At 44.8% G+C, this 12708-nt stretch overlaps 1 protein-coding gene across 2 annotated transcripts in view; it reads right to left on the bottom strand.

The window, feature by feature from the left end:
* SACS (sacsin molecular chaperone) overlaps nt 1–12708 on the bottom strand; it is an 81385-nt gene that overhangs the window by 55838 nt on the left and 12839 nt on the right. For both annotated transcript variants that reach the window (XM_086329728.1, XM_086329726.1), the window contains exon 2: nt 8966–9472. In XM_086329728.1, the coding sequence (XP_086185854.1) occupies nt 8966–8985 (20 nt within the window). In that variant the 5' untranslated portion in view covers nt 8986–9472. The remainder of the gene's footprint in view (nt 1–8965; nt 9473–12708) is intronic.

The raw sequence follows: 12708 nt of genomic DNA, 5'->3' as shown, positions 1-12708 counted from the left end.
AATTAAAATTTATATGTGTGTTTGTCTTTTAAGCCTCTGGTCACTTTCTCGTTTTCTAAATATTTTCGCACTGCCCCGAATCCTTTCCCCTCTGACTAATCCTGTTAATCAATTCCTGTTGCCACTGAGTTGACCTGTTATGAAGTATGACTTAGCCTCTCCCCAGCATAACAACACTCAGTCCTTCAAGTCCAAAGGCTTCGTAGACTCACCTTTCCCACCTCGTCCCCACCCCTCCTTCCTGGGCGTCCTCCCAGGGCCCTGCAATCATGCTTACATCCTTATACCTCTTTTGCACATTTCTCTGGACATTCTGTTTTAAAGACATTAAAGAGGAAAAAAAAGCACCAACAACTAGACATGACTTAACCAGTCAACTGAATGGACTTAATCCATGGATAATCCATGCTATGAATTTCAAGAATGGGCTAAACCTAACTAACCCTTTAACCCTTCACTAAACAGTTGTAAGTAAACTGGGTAACATTCACGGTATTTATGCTAAAAATGCATTAGCACAATTTCCTGGTCCAGAACAGGAAACAAGGATTTCGAATCATCTCTTATTGTAACATGACCTAAGAATGCAAAGAATATGATGACAAGGTACACAACTACTAAAATGCAGACATACAGATGACCCTCCCAGTGTTTGCCTTTTTCAGTGACTGTGGGCAGTGGGCAGAGAAGCCTCCAGTTCTCTGCAAGGCACATGTTCTGCTTGCCAGCCCTCTGTCCTCTTCTTCTAGGGCTCAACTGAAGCTTTAAGTTAAGCCTTCCCTAGTTTAAAAAAAAAAAGGACAATAGAAGTGTATGATGGGTCTCTAGTCATACACAGATCCATCACATTTGCCTCCATCTTCTCCATGCATGAAAGGAACAAATTAAATAGTGTCTGAAATCTCTTCCTTTGGGACTCTGCTTTCAGCCACCACTTTCTTGCAACATGAGAAAGGTTTTCTTTATTTTGTTTTTTATTTTTTTCTCTTTCTGTGGGCAGTAGGGAGCAGGTGGCCATTTAATTTTATGTCAAAATGTCAGATTGTTAGGCTGCGCCTTCCAATGCCAGTTGTCACAATCATAGGCAATCCCTTTTATACATTTTTCTGTTTTTAATATTTTCTATGATTCTTCAAGGGACGTTTTCTCTATTCAGTCTTTGAAGGCTTTTTCTACAGCACCTATTTAACTTGATCTAGGGATGCTGCAGGTCTCAGATTGCATTTGGCATTGGCTCTGGAAAGAATTAGCATTTTGTTTCTATGTTGTTTTTCTGCGGCTATTGCTTTCAATCATAACAAACTAGAAATAAAAACCATTTATATTAAGGTATCATAAACAAATCATTTTGCCTACTGCTTAATTAAAAAAAAATAATAATCTTGAGTCAGTTGGACTAAGTTACCATTTCTATATGAGATTCCCTCTCCCTCCAGCCCTCCCCCAGGAGATTCAGTAAATGAGATAATTTAAAACTGCGTTTCTTGCTGGATAATACACTAACATTATCATTATTCTCAAGGAAAAGCTATCAGTTGGTTTTTCAGTGGAGTGGACCTTCCTGAGCAGTATCTAGAGGGCAATGATTCCGACCCCTGTGAATTTTCAATAACACATGTTTTTCTACAGCTGAGATAGTTCCTCGTCTCCCATCAGTGATTCTGTGACTGCACTGAACCTGTCCCGGGTCTGCACACAGGTCCTCCTTCCCCGACAGGAGCCCTCCTAAAGCGGGGCAGCCCTCGGGGTTCCCCAGGGACCGCCCTGCAGTTTACAAAGCTCCCACACACACACATCTGTATCCCCAGGGCTCTGCTGAGAGGACCAGGGAATATAGGACATCTAGGGTTTGCTTCAACATGAAAAGGCAAAGAAAAAGAGAGACAGAAATAACTGGCAGAATTATGACAACTGCTGAAATCTCCCCATTGGGTATAGGATGTTCACTGTAATAAACAGTTCCCTCTGCTTCTCTGGACACCTGAAATTCCTCATGATAAAATTTTTTTACCACGAGGCACAGGGGTACCAAGGCCAAGCAGAGGATTTCTGCTAATTCCAGGGGAGGGGGATGACAGCCGGCACCCTCCATATGCACCAGCACCCCGCGGGAGGCCCACTGTCCACCTTCTCTGGGCCCCAGACCAGCCTGGGACCCAGAGTGGACCGTCAGTGGTATCTCCAGGATGCTCCTTGGGCCTTCTCTTTGCCTCTTGCACTTCCTGTCTGATGGCCAGTGACATGCCATAAGCCCCTCCCCAAAGAGATTCCAGAGCAGGTGGAAACAGAGGGGCTGACATTGACGGGAAGTGACACCCCGCCACCAACAAGAGGGATGAGACAGACTGGTCTGCAGCCGCTCTGTAGGCTGGGGCAGCAGTGGTGGTGACTGCGGCACCCCCCAGGGCATCTGCATTGAGGACAGGTGCCCAGGTTGTGGTTGGGGCTTCGTGCAGGCTTCTGGAGAATGGAGGGATGAGAGCAGCATCAGATACAACACAAGTGTCTTACATTCACGGGCTCTCATCTAACATTTTTATGGGCATTGTTTTCCCTAAGGCTGCATGACTAGAAAATGGGATTCAGACCAAGTATGTCTGGCTCCAAAGTCTACACTCTTTCCATTACATGATTTGTTTTCTCTTAAAACAAATGGGTGTCTGTGTTTGTGGAGGGTGTTTGTGAAGTTGGTCCTGTTTTGTTTGGATGTGGAGGTGTGTGTCTAAGGAAGAGAGAAGATGTAGAAGGGACAGGATGGGACCCACCGTCCCCTCTCTGGCCACATGAGAGGGACTGGTTTGGAGCCTGTGAGGACAGAGGGTGAAGGACCAGTGCCATGAAACCCTGGGTGGGAATAAGTCCAGGCAGCACTGCCTCTCTCCCGGGAAACAAAATCAGCTCGGGCTTGGGAAGAAGGCATTCCTCTTCCTGACCTCCAGTCCACAGGTGGCAGTCACTTTGGTCTCACGGGCTCTGCTGGGTTAAAGTCTTACAGAGGCACCACCTACAGAGGTCATGACAAGTGCCCCTGACCCAGAGGCTCAAGTGGAAAGAACATAAGCAAATCCATTCCTGAGACCATAGGAGATGTCACCACCCCAAGGACACCCAGAAATAGCCAGGGAAGAAGTTAAGCCAACAAAAAGAGCATCAGGGTTAAGGTCTTATCAACAGGTGAAGATCTGGAGTCATGGAGACGTGGGTGTAAATATGAATTGACCTTATTTACACTCACGAACTTCTGAAACCTAGGAGGGGCGGCATAATCACTAAAGCACTTGCTCTTTCTCTGGACTCCACCTCCCCAGCTCGAGTCCTGGCTGACTGCACCACGTCCATAGCTCCATCAGAAGTCAGGGCTGGCTGGTTTGCTTGGCCCTCTACAGCCCACTACTGCTCTTCCCCACTAAGCTTAGTCTTCATACACTTGGACTCAGCTAGTCTGCCTCCTCTCCTGCTCTCTGGACCCTACTCTCTTACCTGAATCTTTACTCCTCCTACTATGGCATAATAGGAAATAAATATGTGCTCTTTGCCTCTGAGTCTTGGCACAAAACTCCTAAAACTCTCGGAATTCCCTGAGAAAAGAGTGTCTTTCATATACTGATGAGGTAGCTCAAGGCAGGGCCCGTAGATAGCTTCAGATGGGGAGGGAGGCCTCAACCCTGTGATTAGAGGGTTGGAGTTTTCTGACCCTTCTAATCTCCATGGAGTGGGAAGGACTAGAGTGAGTTCAATCAGTCGATGATGTAATCAGTCACCCCAACATGGACACTTTGCTGGGAACTTGGAAACAACCACTAAGCTACAGGAACTTCCAGGCTGGTGACCACATGGAGGTGCTGGGATGTGGGGGCCCCCGGAGAGGGCCTAGGAGCTCTACACATGCACTGCCCCCAAATCTTGACCCATGATCTTGACAAGAGCTCTTGTCTCTTCCATGAGCTGTTACAATAAACAGTAATTGTAAGTAAAGCACCCTATGGGTTCTGGGTCAGTCTAGTGAATTATTGAACCCAAGGGAAGGGGTTCTGGGAACCCCTGAATTTGTATTTGGGGTGTCTCAGGGATCCCATTCCCACAGGCACCTGAAGTGGAGGCGATCCCGCAGGACTGTCTGTGACATGGGGTCTGTGCTAACTCTGGTAAGTTAAGTGTCACAATCAACTTAACATGCTGGACTCCCAGGAGGTCCTGGAGAATTAGGGAACCGATCATTTTGGAGAGACAACTCAATCCCCATCCTCATTGGGTTGTTGACATTCATCTTAGATGTCCTGGCCACTCTGACACTGCCAGGTGGCCAGAACACTCTCCCAGCCTCAGTGGAGAGACTGACATGGGAGCAGCACTGAGAGGTCAGTGGGGGGCCTCCTCCATGCAGCCCTCCTGGCAGCCTCGTCGCTCACCTGGGTGGTGACCACAAACTGTAGTGGGCCTTCCTGCCTCTGCTCCTGTCCTCCCCACAGCAGCTGGAGGGATCCTTTTACAAAGGAAGTCAGATTATGCCTCTCCCCACAGTGGGTCCCCATCTCCTTCACGCTTCCTCTTTAACTGTGACTTCAGCTCCCTGCCCCTAAGCCCCTCCCCCACCAGCCCACCAGCCTCCTCCCTGTTCTTGGAACATTCCAGGCAGCACCCACCTACAAGATCTACACAGTCTGGAACATTCTTCCCCTAAAGAGCTTATGACTAATTCCCTCACCTCCTTCAAGTGTCTGCTCAAATGTCACTTCCAAGAGATTTGTCTTGACTATCCTATTTAAAACTGTGAGTGACACACGTTCCTGTGAAACCCCGTAGACTCCCACCTCCTTTTCATGCTCACTGGTCTTTTGTTCCATCGTGTGAGGTACGACTTAGTGACTAAACAACAACAAAAATGAGGTACCCTGTAATTTAATTATGTATTAGGTTTATTGTGTACTTTCTGTCTTCCCCCTGTTGGAGTAGAAAATTCATCAGAGTCAATACCTACATCCATTTCATTCGCTTACATATTCTAAAAGCCTGGCCTAATAAATGCCCCACATACGTTAGCTAAAGGAATGACTTTGTGATGAGCAGGACCCTATAGGGTCTTCCCAAAACAGACCTCCATCGCTGTCTCAGCAGGTCCTCCGCCTGCCTTTGTCTGTAGAAAAACTGTAGGCTCTTATGTTTTTCCCTGAGTCCCAAAGAGTAAATTTAACCAGAAAAGTGAGAAAATGCAGGAAGAAAGGAAACAGTCAAGCAAGACAAAATAATAGTTTAGTCGCTGAACAAAGTTGAAGATCTTTAGTTCCACCTCAAGGGCTGTAGAGGATATTCTGAGCCTTGTCCTTTGAGCTGTTTTGCAACTGCTGAATGAAACCCCACCAGGTGGGAGAAGTTAACTGCACACTGTCCAGAAGCACACAGACCCCAGATGAGTTGAAACCAGGTTGATTATGCTGACCCTGATTACCTTACCATCAACAAAATCAGAAGAAATGTCCATGAGCCGACCACACAGCCCATGTCCCCTCCTTCACCCTGTCTTTATGAACCTGTCCCTGAAAGCTTTCAGGGAGTTCAGACTTAAGCACCAGCTTGCCTGGAGTTCTCGCTTGCAGTGAATGCTGCCCTTTCCTTCACCTTGACCCCGGGGTCAGCACACTTGCCTTACTGCATATGGGACTCGCCTTACTACGTGTGGGTGAGAGGATTTGTTTGGTTCAGTAACAGTTAGTGTGGAGGGTCCTAACTGAAAGGCTGCACTGTGGTCCCCTGGGAAGGTGGACACTGGACACCGGATGGACCCTGGAAGAAGAGAGGCTGGTCCAGCCATTCTGGGCTTGTACCTGACCAGGGCTCTGTCTCTCTCCTTGACCAAACTTCAGAAGCTCCTCTGAGCTCTCTTTTCAATGAGTCTCATCCTCGGGCTCTATCTTTGAACGGCCTGGCCCAGTTTTAGCAAGAATCCCGCTGTCAGTGTAGCGAGACCTCCTCCCTCTTGAGGTCTGAGTAGCCTCCATGTCTGACCAAAGTCCTCCCCACCCACCCATGACATCTGAGCACCCTGGCCTGCTGTCAGCAAGTCAGTTCAGCCGGGGTCCCTGCCCTTGATGTCCCATTAATTTGCCATCCACTGACTCCCCTCTCTGTGCTCAGTGGCTGTAAATACCCAGCTCTCTATGCTGTATTCCAAGTTAAGCCAGATCTCTTCCACAGTTGCAATAGGTATTAAGTCTTAAAAAAGACTTCCTTACTATTTTAATAAGTGTCAGCATAATTTTTTCTTTAAAACCCTGTGAGTTTGAACAAGTCACATAAATTCAGTTTTCTCATTTCATCTCATCAATCCACTAAGATAGGATCTTTCAGATATTGTCACCAGCCTGAATCAACCCCAAATGGACCAAGCGCTTTAGCACCCTGAACTTAGAACTGTTTCTTCAGCACCTTAGGGGACAGGTTCCCCAAATCTGGTCCACCTCTCCGTATCCTGGAATCTGCTCTTTGCACAGTAACACACTGACACTCCAGAGGTCCCCTGGACACAATGGAAGGGAACCAGTCCCAAAGTACCCTTCAACAAGGGAGACCCGGGACTTCCCTGATGGTCCACAGGGAAGGGGACCCAGGTTCCGTCCCTGGTCAGGGAACTAGAGCCCACATGCAACTTAGAGTTCACATGCCCTAACTACAGAGTTCACATACTGCAACTAAAGATCTCTCATGCTGCAACTAAGATGCATTGCAGCTAAATAAGTTTTTTTTAAGTAATACCAACTCAATTTTAAGGTTAATATTCAGATGGTATAGTCAATAATATGCCTGCTTTTATCTTGACACAACATTTTAAACTGCTTATCACATAGATAATCTTCTTTTCCTGAATACTCACATAAATCCAGTGGGCTGGGAAGGCTCTGCATGTTAACACAGTGGGTAAGAGCAAGCCTTACAGCCTACACACGCCCCCTGAGCACTCAGTTACAGCGCCTAAGATCAAGCCCACCCCAGATCCTTTTTAGCTTTAAAAATTATTATCTTGCCCCTTAACAAAAAGACCAGGCAATCAAGTTTTACACAGTAAGGGTCTTAATGAGACAAGTTTTAAATATCTTAATAAAAATGTGTTTATAAAATAATCTTAAGATGCTTTGATGATGAACATATACTCTGTGTATTTATAAATGCTGTTGTATGCGGTCACTGACATTTTAGCTTTAAGGAAATTATAAGTTCTGAGGAAATTCTAAAGAGCCCAAAGCCTACAGGATGTAAATCTCTGCAAAGATATTCTCAAAGGTAATTTATACCTTGTTCTAGCTAAAAATAGGCTTGAGCACCTAGTGACTGCAAAGATGATCCAATCTGTTGGGTTTTTTTCACTGTCTCTTAGATGCTTCAAGTCAATCTTAATTGTTGAAAATATATGCTTAGTGTCAGCATCAAAATGTCTGTGTCATCACTGCTATTTAAAATAAATTTATACATGAAATTATTTCTAACAAATCTACTAACTGATAAGCTGAATGAAAATGAGTTAACATTTAATTGGGAAAAAAATCTACTTTCAAAACAAGAGGAAAGCACTATATGGAAGCAGTTTGCTGCTGCTGCTGCTAAGTCACTTCAGTCGTGTCCAACTCTGTATGATCCCATAGACGGCAGCCCACCAGGCTCCCCTGTCCCTGGGATTCTCCAGGCAAGAATACTGGAGTGGGTTGCCATTTCCTTCTCCAATGCATGAAAGTGAAAAGTGAAAGTGAAGTCGCTCAGTCGTGTCCCACTCTTAGCGACCCCATGGACTGCAGCCTACCAGGCTCCTCCATCCATGGGATTTTCCAGGCAAGAGTACTGGAGTGGGGTGCCATTGCCTTCTCCGATGGAAGCAATTTAGAAGGTTAAAAAAGAAAGAAAGAAAAAATCCACAGAAAATACTGTGATATCATTTGTATGATGCTATATGAGGGTTCCTCTATCAAGCTTAAAGAATTTAGTGTCAGAAATAGCGAGAAAATTCATCTCAGATGACTTCTTATAATATTAGAAATAATCAAAAGTTCCAGTTTGTCAAAACTCAAACCCATTAAGTAGTCTCTGTTCCTGTGTTATTCTCACATTTGAATAACAATCGTCACAAGTTAATCCTGATTTGTTAAGAAGTAAGTTCAATTGAAAAAGTTACTCTTGAACTTCCTCTGTCTAATGAATAAAGGTTTTCAAAAGGTAAATGAGAAAAACAAATATTGGGTTTTCCCAATGTTTCAAATTGGAAAATCAAATTTAAAAAGTCCTTTTATTCATCGATGTCATTGGATTACAAGATGTGAGGACTTACCTGGTCTCTATGGCCCTAACTTTTCGATTATTGAACACACTATTTGAATACAGCCATCAAAAATCAATGAAAGAGTTTTTTGTTATAAGAAAAAAGGAACACAGAGAAATTTAAAGGGTAATTCTACATATCACTGATACTATATGTTTTTGCATATACCCTCAAGCTTATAAAATAAGTTCCTATAAAACAGCAACTAAATTTGCTGAAAGGAGCAAATGTTATCTTTCATCTTCATAGTTTATAAAGGAAAAGCAGAGAGTCCTCTCTCTTCTCTTAGCTTATCTGATACAATTCCAGGTACTTGACAGTTGTTATTTAATATTTTCCAAATAATCACAGGCCAGTGAAAGGCACCGATACATACATTTTATGAGGGAGAAAATAGGACACATCGAGTCAACTGTCCACTGTAAGAGCCACACCAGGAAACAGAACCCAGAACCATCTGGGAAATGGAAGGAATGATCGTCAACCCACGGGGCAAGTGTTATCCGCACAATCCCCATTTGAACCAATGTGTCTGGGGTTGATTCACTTTTACCTCAAGAGAGCTTCCCTCTGTTTTTGCCAACGAATGTTTCCTATGTGAAAACTCAGCAAGCCTTGAATCTCAGTGCAAAGTGCCGTAATTTAAAACATTCACTCATTTACCTATTATCCTGGGTCTCCATTATCACTTGTCTTCGAATATCTGTCTGGGAAAACCATGAAAATATTTTTCCTCCTTCCAAGTCGTTCCCATAAGCGTGGACTCCAGTCCAGCTTGTCTGGCCAGCAGAAAGACTGTTTCCCCCTCAGCGTCCATTCATCATCTGATGTGGGAAAGCATCGCTGTGTTTGGTGTCTGCGCTCCTTACAGCAGGGCTCTCCAGTCTCAGTGTCACCTCCCTGGGTTACGCCTGCTGATCAGCAGCCCACGGGCCTTCTTCAGGTAAAACTGATCAGCTAAAGGGTTCTGGCTTTTCCCCCCCAAAAAAGAGGAGCTATTTTCATCTGAGAACCTTCCTTATTTCTTTCTGCAGGAAGTGGGAAAGATGTTGTGGATGTTCTTGGGCCCCGTGCTCCTCGCCCTCATCTCAGCAGACGTACGATACTCCCTGGCGAGTGCCCTTCTTCTTGCTCTGGTGACACCTGCATCTTGGCATCACTTCTGGGATCCTGAAAGAAAAACCAAGGAAAGGTTAAAAAGGAGTAGGGGAAAGTCCTCCAGTAAAGGCACAGAGGAGGCAGCTCCTCGTGGCTGACAGCCACAGTGCTGAGCTCCAGGGACTTTCTAATTATAAGCTGCTGCTTGCGTCGGAGCCCTGCCTAGGAGCATGGCACTTGGTCTCCGCTCACCACCAGTAGATACATGTCGTAACCGCACACGGCCGTCACTATAAATAAAAACACATCCACTTAGTTTCATGTTCTCACTCCCTACACATTTCTCCTTATCCCTCCAATTCCCTGGCTTCGTCCAAGTGGAATATGTGCTTCGCACAATGTACCTTTTCTCAGGAACAGTACCCCAAGACCCAAACCTATGACTTTATACATTATAACACATCTGAAAATGAAACATCTATGTTTAATAAAAGAGTATCTTACTAGCAATATGCTTAAGAACCATGGGTGCCTGCAAGAGTCTAACATGTTAAGAAATAAACTAGAAGGAAAAAATGACAAACTTGGACAATCAGACTAAGCCAGAGGGGTGTATGAGACTGAATTTTCTACCCACTCCTGCAAGTATCATGGTTACAAATCCTTTATAATGTCCAAGGCATGACAAGTCTTAGACATGATGGCATTTCTTTGGGGGAGACAGCTGTGTGAAAGCAGGAAACTTTCACACATCTAAGAAATAGCAACTCTGCTGGCGGTGAGGGGAGACCAGGCACCATGCTCCTAGGCAGGGCTCCGATGCAACCAGCAGTTTATAATTAGAAAGTCCCTGGAGCTCAGAACCACGGAGCTTAGAAACACCAAGCTAAGTGGCGGTATTTCAGATGCTCGACTAGAAAGTGAGGGGCGGAAAACGAGAAAACCAGCTGCTGACTTATTCTGTTTTTGCTACCCAGCAATGTTGCCTTATGGAGAAGGCACTGGCACCCCACTCCAGTACTCTTCCCTGGAAAATCCCATGGACAGAGGAGCCTGGGAGGCTGCAGTCCATGGGGTCGCTAAGAGTGGGACACGACTGAGCAACTTCACTTTCACTTTTCACTTTCGTGCATTGGAGAAGGAAATGGTAACCCACTCCAGTATTCTTGCCTGGAGAATCCCAGGGACAGTGGAGCCTGGTGGGCTGCCGTCTATGGGGTCACACAGAGTCGGAAATGACTGAAGCGACTTAGCAGCAGCAGCAGCAGCAATGTTGCCTTGTAGACAAAAGTAATGTAGAGATCATAATCTAAGCTATATTTAGATCACTATAGATTCTTGGATTCATGAAAACCCAGGGAAGAAACTGAAGACTTGCTGCAAATTCTTCCCCAAACACTTCCCTAGTGACTTGATACCATAAAAATATCCTGGGTGCCATGAGTGAGTGAGATTAATGGAAACAAACCCATCCAAAATCTTATTCCTCTTTTATACGAAATCGTATATGAAATGGGCTTCCCTTGTGGCTCAGCTGGTAAAGAATCTGCCTGCAATGCGGAAGACCTGGGTTCAATCCCTGGGTTGGGAACACCCCCTGGAGAAGGGAAAGGCTGCCCACTCCAGTATTATGGCTTGGAGAATTCCATGGACTGTATAGTCCATGGGGTTGCAGAGTCAGACACAACTGAGAGACTATCATTTTCATTTTCTGTCATCTGGGATGTTAACTAACCTTGTATCACCTGGCACATTTGACAAACTTGCTAACAGCAAAGAGCCTCATGGCAAATTATTGTAACTTTCCTCCAGATGGACAATGGATCATCGTTACAAAAAAAAAAATTCTTTGGGTCATTTTTCCTAAATAACTCTGAGCTGTAATGAATGCACATCACACACGTTTTTCTGCCATCATTTCTAGCAGGATACAGCGACTTTCCCCAGCATATTACTATGGTCAGGATACCATCTTTCTCCTGACCCCTACTGAGCTGCTGTCTGAACGGTTTTGTCGAAGGGAGAAATGCACTGAAGATGTGCCCCCCTGCACCCACACTGGGACCCAAGGACCACCACGTTCTAACCACTCATGACCGCTCGCTAGCAATCCCATCTTCAGTTTTAGTATAACTTCTGTTATGAAATCTGACCCACGATTTGGAATTCCAGAAACTATTTCCCTTTTTTGGACACTGAACCATTTGTACATGTGAGTGTCCCCAGGACTTGTCTTAATCCCTGATTATTCAAAACTCACCCTCTGCGGCTGAACAACTATACTTGCCAGTGACCATGCAAGTGGGTAAGAGAAGGTAGTGAACTGCCTGGGACATCAGTTTCCCAAATGACAGTCACAAATTATAGTCATTTCATAATGTTTCTCATATTTGAGATGCAGCATACCATTCTGAGGATCTTTGGCCTACTATGTATCACCTCTTTGATTATTTACTTAATGTTTTTCTTTCTTAAAATAACTCTCTACTTAAATATATTATAAAAGGAAACTTTCCACCCACAATATAAATGGAAACCCAGCACCACTTTCCACAAATAGAGGGTAGCTCTAAAAATAAACAAAAGGAATCTTATTAAATTCTGATTGAAAGCAAGTGCCCACGAAAAACACTGAGGCTTTGACTTGCTCCTTCTTCATTATAGAGGGGGTTTTGTAGATTTATGGGACATTTCTTTGGAAGGAAAATTATGACCAACCTAGATAGCATATTCAAAAGCAGAGACATTACTTTGCCAACAAAAGTCCGTCTAGTCAAGGCTATGGTTTTTCCTGTGGTCATGTATGGATGTGAGAGTTGGACTGTGAAGAAGGCTGAGTGCCGAAGAACTGATGCTTTTGAACTGTGGTGTTGGAGAAGACTCTTGAGAGTCCGTTGGACTGCAAGGAGATCCAACCAGTCCATTCTGAGGAGATCAGCCCTGGGATTTCTTTGGAAGGAATGATGCTAAAGCTGAAACTCCAATACTTTGGCCACCTCATGTGAAGAGTTGACTCATTGGAAAAGACTCTGATGCTGGGAGGGATTGGGGGCAGGAGAAGGGGACGACAGAGTGTGAGATGACTGGATGGCATCACTGACTCGATGGACATGAGTCTGAGTGAACTCTGGGAATTGGTGATGGACAGGGAGGCTTGGCATGCTGCGATTCATGGGGTCGCAAAGAGTCGGACACAACTGAGCGACTGAACTCAACTGAACTGATTATTTATTTAAAATATTTCTCCTGTTCCTTTCTTTCTTTCTTCTGCTGACATTTTCATCACTAGTGTGTTATGCTGCTGAACT

Source organism: Bos grunniens, chromosome 12 (genome assembly GCF_055505025.1).
Source record: "Bos grunniens cultivar Pamir isolate PY7600 chromosome 12, Bosgru_T2T1.0, whole genome shotgun sequence".
Lineage (NCBI taxonomy): Eukaryota > Metazoa > Chordata > Mammalia > Artiodactyla > Bovidae > Bos > Bos grunniens.
This window is presented reverse-complemented; position numbering and strand designations above follow the sequence as displayed.